At 44.8% G+C, this 15,310-nt stretch overlaps 1 protein-coding gene across 3 annotated transcripts in view; it reads left to right on the forward strand.

Annotated features, from left to right (window-relative positions):
* The window catches only part of dyrk4 (dual-specificity tyrosine-(Y)-phosphorylation regulated kinase 4), a 91,341-nt gene extending 78,931 nt beyond the window's left edge, over nt 1-12,410 (forward strand). For all 3 annotated transcript variants that reach the window (XM_068005353.1, XM_068005355.1, XM_068005354.1), the window contains one exon: nt 11,814-12,410. In XM_068005353.1, the coding sequence (XP_067861454.1) occupies nt 11,814-12,058 (245 nt within the window). In that variant the 3' untranslated portion in view covers nt 12,059-12,410. The remainder of the gene's footprint in view (nt 1-11,813) is intronic.
* Nucleotides 12,411-15,310: the final 2,900 nt, after the last annotated feature.

The raw sequence follows: 15,310 nt of genomic DNA on the forward strand, positions 1-15,310 counted from the left end.
TATAAATAACAAATAACAGCGGACCCAGCACCGATCCCTGAGGCACACCGCTGGACACAGGCATCCAGTTTGAAAAACAACCCTCCACAACCACCCTCTGTCTTCTGTCGTCAAGCCAATTTTGTATCCAATTGGCTACCTCACCTTGGATCCCATGAGATTTAACCTTATGTAACAACCTACCATGCGGTACCTTGTCAAATGCTTTGCTGAAGTCCATGTAGACCACGTCTACTGCACAGCCCTCATCTATCTTCTTGGTTACCCCTTCAAAAAACTCAATCAAATTCGTGAGACATGATTTTCCTCTCACAAAACCATGCTGACTGTTCCTAATTAGTCCCTGCCTCTCCAAATGCCTGTAGATCCTGTCCCTCAGAATACCCTCTAACAACTTACCCACTACAGATGTCAGGCTCACTGGTCTGTAATTCCCAGGCTTTTCCTTGCCGCCCTTCTTAAACAAAGGCACAACATTTGCTACCCTCCAATCTTCAGGCACCTCACCTGTAGCGGTGGATGATTCAAATATCTCTGCTAGGGGACCCGCAATTTCCTCCCTAACCTCCCATAACGTCCTGGGATACATTTCATCAGGTCCCAGAGATTTATCTACCTTGATGCGCGTTAAGACTTCCAGCACCTCCCTCTCTGTAATATGTACACTCCTCAAGACATCACTATTTATTTCCCCAAGTTCCCTAACATCCATGCCTTTCTCAACCGTAAATACCGATGTGAAATATTCATTCAGGATCTCACCCATCTCTTGTGGTTCCGCACATAGATGACCTTGTTGATCCTTAAGAGGCCCTACTCTCTCCCTAGTTACCCTTTTGCCCTTTATGTATTTGTAGAAGCTCTTTGGATTCACCTTTGCCTGATCTGCCAAAGCAATCTCATATCCCCTTATTGCCCTCCTGATTTCTCTCTTAACTCTACTCCGGCAATCTCTATACTCTTCAAGGGATCCACTTGATCCCAGCTGCCTATGCATGTCATATGCCTCCTTCTTCTTTTTGACTAGTGCCTCAATCTCCCGAGTCATCCAAGGTTCCCTACTTCTACCAGCCTTGCCCTTCACTTTATAAGGAATGTGCTTACCCTGAACCCTGGTTAACACACTTTTGAAAGCCTCCCACTTACCAGACGTCCCTTTGCCTGCCAACAGACTCTCCCAATCAACTTCTGAAAGTTCCTGTCTAATACCATGAAAATTGGCCTTTCCCCAATTTAGAATTTTAACTTTTGGGCCAGACCTATCCTTCTCCATAGTAGAGGATTTCAACTACCCTAATATTAACTGGGATACAAACAGTGTGAAGGATATAGAGGGTGCAAAATTCTTAAATTGCATTTAGGAGAACTTTTTTAGCCAGTATGTAGCAAGCCCAACAAGAGAGGGGACAGTTCTGGATTTAGTTTTAGGAAATGAAGCTGGGCAGGTGGAAGGAGTATCAGTGGGAGAGGATTTTGGTGGTAGTGATCATAATTCAGTTAGATTTAACATAGTTATGGAAAAGGACAAAGATGGAACAGGAGTTAAAGTTCTCAATTGGGGAAAGGCCAATTTTACTAAACTGAGAAGTGATTTAGCTAAAATGGACTGGAAACAGCTACTTGAAGATAAATCAATGTCAGTGGGAGGCATTCAAGGGGGAGATTCAAGGGGTTCAGAGTAAACATGTTCCCACAAAGAAAAAGAGTGGGACTGCCAAATCTAGAGCCCTCTGGATGTCAAGGAGTATACAGAGTAAGATAAGGCAAAAAAGGAAAATTTAGGTCAGACACCGAGAAGTCAATACTGCAAAAAGCCTAGAGGAGTATAGAAAGTGCAGGGGTGAAATTAAAAAGGAAATTAGGAAAGCAAAGAGAGGGCATGAAAAAATATTGGCAAGTAAAATCAAGGAAAACCCAAATATGCTCTTTATATATTTATAAAACAAGAGGATAACTAAGGAAAGAGTAGGGCCTATTAGAGACCAAAAGGGTATCCTATGCGTGGAGGCGGAAGATGTTGGTATGGTTCTTAATGAATACTTTGCGTCTGTTTTCACAAAAGAGAGGGTGATGCAGACATTAAAGTTAAGGAGGAGGAGTATGAAATATTGGATGGGATAAACATAGTGAGAGGAAGTATTAAGGGGATTAGCATCTTTGAAAGTAGATAAATCACAGGCCCGGATGAAATGTATCCCAGGCTGTTAAAAGAAGCAAGGGCAGAAATAGCAGAGGCTCTGACCATCATTTTCCCATCCTCACTGGATACAGGCATGGTGCCGGAGGATTGGAGAACTGCTAACATTGTACCATTGTTTAAAAAGGGAGCATGGGATAGACCGAGACATTACAGGCCAGTCAGTCTAACCTCGGTGGTGGGCAAATTATTGGAATCAATTCCGAGGGACAGAATAAACCGTCATTTAGAAAGGCACGGAGTAATCAAGGACAGTCGGCATGGGTTTGTTAAAGGAAGGGCGTGTCTGACTAACTCTTTGAATTATTTTGAGGAGGTAACAAGGAGGGTTGATGAGGTTAGTGTGTTTGATGTAGTCTACATAGATTTTAGCAAAGCTTTTGACAAGGTCCCACATGGCAGACTGGTCAAAAAAAGTACAAGCCCATGGGATCAAAGGGAAAGTGGCAGGTTGGATCCAAAATTGGCTCAGTGGCAGGAAGCAAAGGGTAGTGGTCGACGGGTGTTTTTGTGACTGGAAGACTGTTTCCAGTGGGGTCCCGCAGGGCTCAGTACTGAGTATCTTGCTTTTTGTGGTGTGTATTAATGATTTGGACTTAAATGTAGGGGCATGATTAAGAAGTTTGCAGATGATACAAAAATTGGCCGTGTGGTTGATGATGAGCAGGAAAGTTGTAGACTGCAGGAAGATATCAATGGACTAGTCAGGTGGGCAGAAAAGTGGCAAATGGAATTCAGTTCAGAGAAGTGTGAGGTAATGCATTTGGGAAGGGCAAACAAGGAAAGGGAATACACAATAAATGGGAGGATACTGAGAGGTGTAGAGTAAGTGAGGGACCTTGGAGTGCATGTCCACAGTTCCCTGAAGGTAGCAAGACAGGTAGATAAGGTGGTTAAGAAGGCATATGGAATATTTTCCTTTATCAGCCGAGACCGAGAATATAAGAGCAGGGAGGTTATGCTAGTACTGTATAAAACACTAGTTAGGCCACAGCTTGAGTACACCGTACAGTTCTGGTCACCACATTACAGGAAGGATGTAATTGCTCTAGAGAGGGTACAGAGGAGATTTATGAGGATGTTGCCAGGACTGGAGAATTTTAGCTATGAGGAAAGATTGGATAGGCTGGGGTTGTTTTCCTTGGAACAGAGGAGGCTGATGGGTAATTTAATTGAGGTGTACAAAATTATGAGGGGCCTAGATAGAGTGGACATGAGGACCTATTTCCCTTAGCAGAAAGGTCAATAACTAGGGGTCATAAATTTAAAGCGATTGCTAGAAAGATTAGAGGGGAGCTGAGGAAAATTTTTTTCACCCAGAGGGTGGTAGGGGTCTGGAACTCACTGCCTCAATGGGTGGTAGAGGTAGAAACCCTCAACTCATTTAAAAAGTACCTGGATATGCACTTGAAGTGCCATAAGCTACAAGGCGACGGACCAAGTGCTGGAAAGTGGAATTAGGCTGGGGGGCTCATTTTCGGCCAGCACAGACACGATGGGCCGAATGGCCTCCTTCTGTGCCGTAAATTTTCTATGATTCTATGAGTGTTAATAACCCTGTTTTTAGCAAATGCAGGTGTATTGGTTGGCCTGTACATTGGCACTATATCTCAAATTCCCAAATCAGGAGCGTTGGTTGGCCTGTGCAACAGCCTCATACCTGAAATTCCCAGCCTCATGTACACTTCTTCAATTTTTCAGAAGACGGATGGAGGGAGTCTCAGTAACCCTATACAGCACAATACATGTTTTATTCACTGTAACGCTATATAGTACAATATATGTTGTACTCTCATACATAGCATAATATATGTTGCACTCATAATAACCCCTTACGGTACAATATATGTTCGACTATCAATAACTATGTGCTGTACAATAAATGTTGGACTCTCAGTAACTCTATGCAGTACAGTACATGTCACTAGAAGAAACCTGTGTGTATGCACTTCCACATTTATTCACAAAAAATAAGTTTAACATTACAAAAAATGTAAAAATTTTGGACTGCAAATTGCATGCTGCAAGTTAACTGGAAAGTAATTTTCTTTAAACCTGTATTGTGTTTGGTAGAGGAAAGTATATTTTTCATATCCAGTTAATTTTATAGATATTTTAAAACAATGCCCACAATGGGGAGATTTGCTCCGACGTTGCGCTGTTGAGACAAGACTTCTGCCTACTGATCCTCTCCCAGCGCTGACCCAGCCATAATTAGTGGGGTCAGTTCATTTTCATACCCGCTGGGATCAGCTGAGTGCGACGCCTGTGTAACACAGATGCCCTGTGCTGGAGGGAGCAGAAATTTCAAGCGAAGCCTTTTATATAAAAAAAACCTAGAATGGCTGAATAAATGCAGCAGCAAGTATTAAACAGTTTGGAAGCCTAGTAGGTACTTCATGGATGGCTCATGCGAGATTTTGGGACAGTTGTAAAGAATGGCATCAAGTCAAGGAATGGGCAGCAGCACCCAAAGAAGGGAGCAGGGCATTGAAAGGAGACAGAAAAGAAGAGCGCAACATTTTAATGAGACCGAACTACTGACATTAAAGGATGAATTGCAGCAAAAGAGAGAAAGACCACTGGGTGCCCACGTGAGGAAACTTCGGAAAAGTGTGGAGTGAGGTGGCAGTGTCAACTCTCCCTTTTTTTTTACCTTGTGCACCAATACACTGTTCACCTTCTAAAATGAATAGCCACACAAATCACTTTTCACACTGCACTATGGTTAAGGGATTCCCTAACTATTTATCTTACAATATGTGTTTCCATTTCCTCTAACAGGAATTAGTTGCATGCAAAAGCTTTAAAGCCATTCAGAGGAAAAAGCGAAAGAGCTGATGGGAAGGCAATCTGCTCAAGCAGTGGGAGATGGCAAGATTGTCATGACAGTATAGGCTGCAGATTAGTGGTTGCACACCTAAACAGTTGCCATGACATCCCTGTGAAGGAGCACACAGCCAGAAACATCTATACCCTTCTCTGTCTCCTTAGTCCCAAGGGGCTGATACTCATCCATTCTTCGCTTATGCTTTCCTCTCGTGCAGATTCATCACAGCAATAGGGGCAGAGGATAATGAAGAGGGGGAACATGATGAGGAGAAGGAGCAGCAGAGAAGAAATTTCTTCCTCATCGACTATGATGACAATGAGGATGACGAGGGCCAGACCAGACAGGAGGTCCAGGAACAAGACCCTGCCCCATGTTCCTTTGCTCCAACCTCATCAATCTCATCCCCTGCTTCAATCACCTGCTTTCTTACCCCCACGCAGCAGCTCAGATACTGTCACCCGGGAAGAATTAGATGCTACAAGTGGCACCAGGTGATTAATAGAGCACGAGGGAGCTGGAAGAGTGGGGAGTGGATAATTTTGCCACCTTCCCAGCAAAGGCAGAGGAGAAGACTACCCATGGTTTCATAATCATGGGATCCAGAACCCATGGGTGCTCACCGGAAAAGAAGGATATTCGAGGAACATCACACCTACATGCAGGCTCTGAGGTCAGTCTCCGAGGATGTGTGGCACCGGACAGCTGTGACTCTAGAATCTACACCCATTATTTTTGGGAGCATCACTCAACTTGCATCAGGAAAGATTTTTCTACATCACAGACATCAATGAAGCATGTGGCACTTTAATTGACATCTGTGACAGCCACCCATTCCCCCCCCTCATCCCCAACTTAAGAAGCAGGCTGGGACCAGTCAGCGACTGGCTCCACAGACTACGTTTTTTTTTATTCGTTCATGGGATGTGGGCGTCGCTGGCGAGGCCAGCATTTATTGCCCATCCCTAATTGCCCTTGAGCCGTCTTCTTGAACTGCTGCAGTCCGTGTGATGAAGGTTCTCCCACAGTGCTGTTAGGAAGGGAGTTCCAGGATTTTGACCCAGCGACGATGAAGGAACGGCGATATATTTCCAAGTCGGGATGGTGTGTGACTTGGAGGAGAACGTGCAGGTGGTGTTGTTCCCATGTGTCTGCTGTCCTTGTCCTTCTAGGTGGTAGAGGTCGCGGGTTTGGGAGGTGCTGTCGAAGAAGCCTTGGCGAGTTGCTGCAGTGCATCCTGTGGATGGTACACACTGAAGCCACGGTGCGCCGGTGGCGAAGGGAGTGAATGTTTAAGGTGGTGGATGGGGTGCCAATCAAGCGGGCTGCTTTGTCCTGGATGGTGTCGAGCTTCTTGAGTGTTGTTGGAGCTGTACTCATCCAGGCAAATGGAGAGTATTCCATCACACTCCTGACTTGTGCCTTGTAGATGATGGAAAGGCTTTGGGGAGTCAGGAGGTGAGTCACTCGCCGCAGAATACCCAGCCTCAGACCTGCTCTTATAGCCACAGTATTTATGTGGCTGGTCCAGTTAAGTTTCTAGTCAATGGTGACCCCCAGGATGTTGATGGTGGGAGATTCGGTGATGGTAATGCCGTTTAATGTCAAGGGGAGGTGGTTAGACTCTCTATTGTTGGAGATGGTCATTAGGGGTCAGAATAGACAGATCCCTGCTTTCAGACCCTGGGGGCTGGGATGCAAGCTGCTGACTCTCAGGCTTTCATGATCTGATAGCTGCCATTAGACCAGCCGTCCCCACTGATCAATGGACAAACAGATACAGGCCCAGTTCAGTGCCGCCAGCTGCATGAGGCTGCTGTTTCTCAGGACAGTAGGACATGCCAGGCATCTGTCCTTCCCTCTCAGAGCACTGCACAGTGGTGCAGAGATGCAGCCATTAGTGGTTCCCTTTCAGGACCAAGTTGCCATGAGAAGAGGGCCACTTGAGTCCCATGAGCTGTCTTCGTAGCACAGGAGCTGCCAACCACCACTCGCAATACTGGCCCTCGGGTTGCATCTAGGAGAAGCACTACAATAGGAGAAAGAAAGACACATTTAGACACCCAGGGGAAGTGTGATGTGAGGAAAGAGTGGGATGGCGATGGCTTATGTTCAATTTTGAGTTCTTTGTAATAAAGGAGACTAAGCATTTAATTTGTGCTCAGTTATTCATGGAGATGATAGTCATACAGGGATAGGTGCAGTTATGTTAGGCTCAGTTATTCTTTGATATGATTTAAACTTGCTGTGTCATATTGGGCCTAATAGGTCTGATGTGAAGTTATAGGATGGGTACTGAATTGAAGGTTTTGTGATTCATGCAAAGGTGGGGTATGAAGAGTAATTGAAGTGGTGACAAAAGGAGTCTGTTAAGCAGATGAAAACATTTCAAGTTGAGTTCTGATGCCCCTTGCAGCTGTCTTTGAGGATTGGTACTGCAGAACCGCTCCTGATCTGTCAAGGCAATGAAAGCATCCTCTATGAGATAGCTTTTGAGGAAAGCTCAATCTAGGTGCTCAGCAGAAAAAAAAATCACTTAAAAAAATCATCTAACAATCACTCCTCAAAGTTTCTTCAGGGTTCAAGCCCCAAAGTAAAGCACTTCCATCAATCTCAGTTGATGCTAGAAACTGGTACGCCTCTTTTAACTAATTGTTATCTGCCCTTGGTGCATCGGGAGTGCAAGTCATGTGTTTTGAGCATGCCAACTCCATTGGTGCTTATTAGCATTTATTTAATGACCTTCCAGCAGCATGAACGCACATTTCGAGAAGGTCCAAAAATGCAACAGAAACTACAGGACTGCCATTATGGGGCTTAAACCTGGAAGAAATGGGTCCTACCACAAAACCTACATCCAGGAAAGCTGATATGCTCATTTTAAAGCCCAATCTTGCCAGAAATCATGAGTAAATTTAGGCCTAATTTAAGACAATTTAAGTATCTATGTATTATAAAACATATCATTGCATGTTAAACCTAACACTGCCATTTTATAAATAATATTGGTTAGAATTAATGAACGATAGAGGAGCTGTTACACTGCGTGTATACTCTTAGGTCACCAAATAGCGGGAAGGAGATAGAGGAGCAAATTTGCAGGCAAATTACAGAAAGATGCAAGAACTATAGAGTAGTGATAATGTGGGACTTCAATTATCCCAATATAGTAACAGTGTAAAGGCAAAGAGGGGGAGAAATTCCTGAAATGTGTACAAGAGAACTTTCTTGATCAGTGTGTTTCCAGCCTAACAAGGAAGGAAGCAATGCTGGAACTAGTTCTGGGGAATGAAGTGGGGCAAGTGGAGTATGTTTCAGTGGGGGAGCATTTGGGGAACAGTGATCATATCATTAGGTTTAGAATGGTTATGGACAAGGAACAATCAAACATAAAAATACTAAACTGGAGGAGGGCTAAATTCAGTGAGTTAAAAGGGGATCTTGCCCTCGGGGATTGGCAGAACAGTAATTGAACAATGGGAGGCCTTCAAGGGGGAGATGGTTGGGTACAGAGTAGACACATCCCTACGAGGGGGAAAGGAAGGAGATCCAAAGCTAGAGCTCCCTGGATGACAAAAGATATAGACATTAAAATGAAACAGTAAAAGGAGGCTTATGACAAATGTAAGGTTCATAATACCGTAGAGAACCAAGCTGAATACAGAAAGTACAGAGGAGACGTAAAAAAGGGAATAAAAAGGGCAAAGAAAGAGTATGAGAATAGATTAGCAGCTAACAAAAGGAAACCCAAAAGTCTTTTATAATCATATAAATAGTAAAAGGGTAGTCAAAGGAAGGGTGGGGCCGATTAGGGACAAAAAAGATGATCTTGTGGAGGCAGAGAGTATGGCTGAGGTACTAAATGAATACTTCGCATTGTTCCTCACTAGAGAAGAGGATGCTGCCAGTGTAGCAGTAAAGGAGGGGGTAGTAGCGATATTGGATAGGATAAAAATAGATAAAGAAGAGGTACTTAAAAGGTTGGGAGTACTCAAAGTAGAAAAGTCACCTGGTCCAGATGGGATGCATCCTAGTTTACTGAGGAAAGTAAGGGTAGAAATTGCGGAGGTTCCGGCCACAATTTTCCAATCTTCCTTAGATATGGGGGTGGTACCAGAGGACTGGAGGATTGCAAATGTTACATCCTTATTCAAAAAAGAGGAGAGGGATAAACCCGGCAGTTACTGGCCAGTCAGCCTAACATTGGTGGTGGGGAAACTTGGAGAGACTATAATCTGGGACAAAATTAATTGACACTTGGAAAAATATGGGCTAATAAATAAAAGTCAGCACGGATTTGCTAAAGGAAAATCGTGCTTGACTAACTTGATGAGTTGTTTGATGAAGTAACGGAGAGGGTTGATGAGGGTAATGTGATTGCTGTGTATATGGACTTTCAAAAGGCATTTGATAAAGTACCACATAATAGACTTGGAAGCAAAATTAAAGCTCATGGGATTAAAGGGACAGTGGCTGAGTGGATACAAAATTGGTTAAGGGATAGAAAGCAGAGAGCAGTGGTGAACGGTTGTTTTTCAGACTGGAGGGAAGTATACAGTAGTATTCCCCTGGGGTCAGTATTAGGACCACTGCTCTTTTTGATATATATTAGTGAACTGGACTTGGGTATACATAGTATAATTTCAAAGTTTGCAGATGACACGAAACTTGGAGAAGTAGTAAACAATGTGGAGGATAGTGACAGACTTCAGGAGGACATAGACAGACTGATGAAATGGGCAGACACAAGGCAGATGAAATTTTGTGCAGATAAGTGTGAAGTGATACATTTTGGTAGGAAGAATGAGGAGAGACAATATAAACTAAATGGTACAATTTTAAAGGGGTACAGGAACAGAGAGACCTGGAGGTGGGGGGGTGGTTGTGTGTACACAAATCTTTGAAGGTGGCAAGACAAGTTGAGAAGGCTGCTTTAAAAAGAAAACATATGGGATCCTGGGCTTTATTAACAGAGGCATAGAGTACAAAAGCAAGAAAATTATGCTAAACCTTTATAAAACACTGGTTAGGCCTCTGCTGGAGTATTGTGTTCAATTCTGGGCACCACACTTTAGGAAGTTAGTCAAGGCCTTCGAGAGGGTGCAGAAGAGATTTACTAGAATGGTACCAGGGATGAGGGACTTCAGTTATGTGGAAAGACTGGAGAAGCTGGGGTTGTTCTCCTCGGAGCAGAGAAGGTTAAGAGGAGATTTGATTGATGTGTTTAAAATCATGAAGGGTTTTGATAGAGTAAATAAAGAGAACCTATTTCCAGTGGCAGAGGGGTCGGTAACCGGAGGACACAGATTTAAGGTGATTGGCAAAAGAACCAGAGGCGACATGAGGAAACATTTTTTATGCAGAGAGTCGTTATGATCTGGAATGCACTGCCTGAAAGGGTGGTGGAAGCAGATTTAACAATAACTTTCAAAAGGGAATTGGATAAATACTTGAAGGGAAAAAATCTATTGGGAAAAAGCAGGGTAGTGGTCTTTCAAAGACCTGGCACAGGCACGATGGGCCGAATGGCCTCCTTCTGTGCTGTAGCGTACTATGGTACTATGATATGGATATGAGGCTCTGTGGACATGTAGTGGTAGAAAGGAGACTGATTACCTTTAGAGAAATTTGGACCATTTATGTAGATGGGTTGAGAAGTGGTCGATCCATTTTAATGTGGATAAAAACACTTTACTGTGTTGGTGAGTATAATTTCCAGAAGAAATAAGGGTTAATTCACCAATCCCACAGCTCCCCAATGGGAAATGGGATTATGACATTGATTAATTATCCCTATAAGCCATGAAATTAGTAGCTATTCAGTGATATTTATAATTCACAAATTTTGGTAATAAGTATAGAAACTGGTAACAGTAAAGATATAAATAACATGATGAGGTCCTATTTAAGGAGATTAGTGGACTTGTGGGGTTGAGAGAACTCAACTCCCCCATAATACAAGCAAGTGTCTCCCCATAACATGAAAGGGTTTTATTTTGTGTAGCCTATTATAAGCATGGAGCCAGGCAAATTTGGCCCCATAGAGACACATAAAACGGGGCCTATTTCATGATAGACCGATATTGATGTAGGGCATAACATGAAAGGCTGTCCTTTGGAAGAGGCTGAAAAGGATTTGGGAATGATCACTGAGCATGCCCTGAAAGTGGTTGGTCGGTGTAAGGTAGTCATTACTCTGACATGTAGGGTACTGGGATCTATCTGGAAGGCACTGTGCTGTGTCCCACCCAATAATGTACCAGTGATGTCATTATTCAGTGATATTAATATTATGTATTTAGTGCACTGAAATAATAAACCTTTACTGTGTGGTAAGCACAGTTTCCAGAAGAAGTGAAGAGTAAATTCACAAACCTACACTGGTTGGATTGTGGGAGTGTGATATTGGTGAATTAACTCTGTAATGTGTAAGTCATGAATCAGCTATTCAGTGATACTTACAATTCATAAATTTTGAACAAAAACAAACTTTAAAAATACTGGGGTAGATTTTCATCTTCACGGCCTGGGTGGTAATCTGACGGAATGGATTGCCCGCCCATTATAGAACCCTCCTGATTTTCGTTCCATTAATTTCAATAGAATGAAAAGCTGGCAGGTTCTACAATGGGTGGGCAGGGTATCCACTCCAGCAAATGAAAATCTACCCCATTGTGTGGATTAGTGATGAACTGTACCTTTTAATCACACTAAAGTTAAGTTATTACAATCAACATATGATTCTAATAATTTGCCAATTTTTCTGTACTTCATATTTTACAACAGAAACGATCTGTCATGAAACAGACGATAGCCTCAAGATTTGTGTCAAGGCAGTAGAAGAAGAGACAACTCTCACTGAACGTCTGAGACCTCTAGGGGCTTCTGCAGAAGAAGATTTAACAGAAAATGCAAAAGACAGAAGTGAAGCGCTTGCTGAAAAAGAACTGGAAGACAAATCGTTGAAAAATATGCAGCAAGCTGTCCAATCAGAATCACCTGAAGAAATAAAATGTCAGGAGCACACATAGTTCCTGCCACCTGTTTGGGTCATGCTTGTGGTGTTGTTAGATCTCACTAAAGGTAGCTCTTCCAGTAAGGCTGCTGCTTCATCAGAGAATACTACAATATAGAAAAGTTGTTTTATTTTTAAAGTTATCTATGATGAAGATTGCAGTAAATTCAATGTGCCACTTGGGACATCATGAGGAATGTGCAAATAGCTGCAGGCTGAACATGTGGGATACAAATTGGTGTATTTAAGCAATAGCTTCTATCGTCTTATCATCATCTCTTCACTCACTAAATTATACCTTTTCTGATTAATACCAACAAAATATTTTTTCAAAGCCAATGACACAAGCAATAAAAGAATCTCAAATATCATCTCTCAAACCATTTAAATGCTTTATTTCTTTGTTTGCATTCCATTTTTGTAACTGAAATGTTACACTATAAACAAATTCGTCGAAGTATTACAAACTTTACATTCTCTTGGAGGCCTTGGAGTTGGAACGAAACCTGAAAATATAGAGGCTTAGAAAATTCTTAGGGACATGATCCCGCAATCATGTCCATCAATGATCTCCGCTACTAACCTCACTGGAGTATCCGGGGTCAGTGAAAGGTCACCTAATCTGCATAGGGAAGGCAGGCGTCCACACCAGCAGGGGTGCATCTCAGGCACCTGCATGTCCCGGGATGCTGGAAAATTCAGACAGCAGCATGCAATGTCCCCTCAGCCCCCTTTGTAAGGGGGCCACATGTGCTCCCAAGATGATCCCCACATACAGCAGGGAGGAGGCCAGCATGCTTCTTTAAGTGTACAGGCCTCTGACGATTCCTTGACTGTAGGTGGGAACTTCCAATTTAGGGAATTACTGGTCCCGCCCCTGCTCTATGTAACTGGCCTTGTAAGGAGCAGGTGGGGCCTCTGCCCCTTACAATGCCGAGTAGGAACTTTTTTTTTTCAAAAAATATACTTTATTCATAAAATTTGCAGCAGTACATACAATACAGTTGTCATATCACTTTCCAAACGTGCACAATACAGATTATACAATTTGCAGGTTACGTTAAGTGCAGTACAATGAACACATTGGACATCATTGCAGTTCATGACACTCTAGGGTGTCTCAGTGCATCATACTCAACACAGATTATTGCTTACAGATTCATTTCAGATTCATTACAGGTACATTACAGCAATTTGAATTTTACATTCTGCCCGAGGGGGTTTTTCCCTGATTGCAGCCCCTCGGTTTACAATGGCGGGAAGGCTCTAAACGGTTGCCTTTCCCCACAGGGCCTTTGCGGCGGCCGCACCCATCCTCAGTGCATCCCTCAGCACGTAGTCCTGGACCTTGGAATGTGCCAGTCTGCAACACTCGGTCGAGGACAGCTCCTTGTGCTGGAAGACCAGCAAGTTTTGGGCAGACCAAAGGGCGTCTTTCACCGAGTTGATGGTCTTCCAGCAGCAGCTGATGTCCGTCTCAGTGTGCGTCCCCGGGAACAGCCCGTAGAGTACAGAAACCTGTGTTACGGAACTGCTCGGGACGAACCTGGACAGATACCACTGCATCTCTCTCCAGACCTTCTTTGCAAAGGCACATTCCATAAGGAGATGGGTGACGGTCTCGTCTCCACCGCAGCCTCCTCTGGGACAGCGCGCGGTGGCGCTGAGAGCCCGGGAGTGCATGAAGGATCTGACGGGAAGGGCCCTTCTCACCACCAGCCAAGCTAGGTCTTGGTGCTTGTTTGAAAGCTCTGGCGATGAGGCGTTCTGCCAAATGACATTGACAGTCTGCTCGGGGAACCAACCGACAGGATCCACCATCTCCTTTTCCCGCAGGGTCTCGAGGACGTTACGTGCGGACCACTTGCTGATCGCCTTGTGGTCAAAGGTGTTTTCCTGCACAAACCTTTCCACGAAGGACAGGTGGGGCGGAACGGTCCAACTGGACGGAGCGTTCCGTGGCAGCGTGGCCAGGCCCATCCTTCTCAACACCGGGGACAGGTAGAACCTCAGCACGTAGTGACACTTTGTGTTTGCGTACTGAGGGTCTATGCACAGCTTGATGCAGCCGCACACAAAGGTGGCCATCAGGATGAGGGCCACGTTGGGCACGCCTTTCCCTCCTTTCTCTGGAGATTTGTACATCGTGACCCTGCGGACACGGTCCATTTTTGATCTCCAGACAAAGTGGAAGATGGCTCGGGTGACTGTCACGGCGCAGGAGCGAGGTATGGGCCAGACCTGCGCCACGTACAGCAACACCGAGAGCACCTCGCACCTGATGACCAGGTTCTTGCCCACGATCGAGAGGGATCGTTGATGCCACAGTCCCAGTTTCTGCTTAACCTTGGAGATACACTCCTCCCAGTTTTTGGTGCACGCCCCGGCCCCCCCGAACCAGATCCCCAGCACCTTCAGGTAATCTGACCTGACGGTGAAGGGGACAAAGGATCGGTCGGTCCAGTTCCCAAAGAACATGGCCTCGCTCTTGCTACGATTTACCCTGGCCCCCGAGGCCAGTTCGAAACGGTCGCAGATGCTCATCAATCTGCGGACCGACAGCTGATCCGAGCAAAAGACGGCGACGTCATCCATGTACAGGGAGGCCTTGACCTGAGTGCCTCCGCTGCCTGGGATCGTCACCCCTCTTATGCCCGCATCCCTCCTGATGGACTCGGCAAAGGGTTCGATGCAACACACGAACAAGACGGAGGAGAGAGGACAGCCCTGCCTGACTCCAGATTTGATCGGAAAGCTTTCTGATTCCCACCCGTTGATTGAAACTGCGCTACTGATGTTTGTGTAGAGCAGTTGGATCCAATTGCGGATTCCCTCCCCAAACCCCATTTTGGAGAGCACGTCCATCATGTACGTGTGGGATATTCTGTCAAAGGCCTTCTCCTGGTCCAGGCTGATCAGGCAGGTGTTCACCCCCCTGTCCTGTACGTAGGCAATCGTATCCCTGAGTAGCGCCAGGCTATCAGAGATCTTCCTGCCGGGTACGGTGCAGGTCTGATCGGGGTGGATCACCACCTCCAGGGCTGACTTGACCCGATTGGCGATGACCTTGGACAGAATTTTGTAGTCCACGTTAAGTAGTGAGATGGGTCGCCAATTTTTGATTTCTTCCCTCTCCCCCTTCCGTTTGTAGATGAGGGTGATGATGCCTTTCCTCATGGAGTCTGACATGCTGCCTGCCAGAAGCATACCCCCGTACACTTCCAGCAGGTCTGGGCCTATCCAGTCCCACAGAGCCGAGTACAACTCC

This window comes from Heptranchias perlo, chromosome 24 (assembly GCF_035084215.1).
Source record: "Heptranchias perlo isolate sHepPer1 chromosome 24, sHepPer1.hap1, whole genome shotgun sequence".
Classification (NCBI taxonomy): Eukaryota; Metazoa; Chordata; class Chondrichthyes; order Hexanchiformes; family Hexanchidae; genus Heptranchias; species Heptranchias perlo.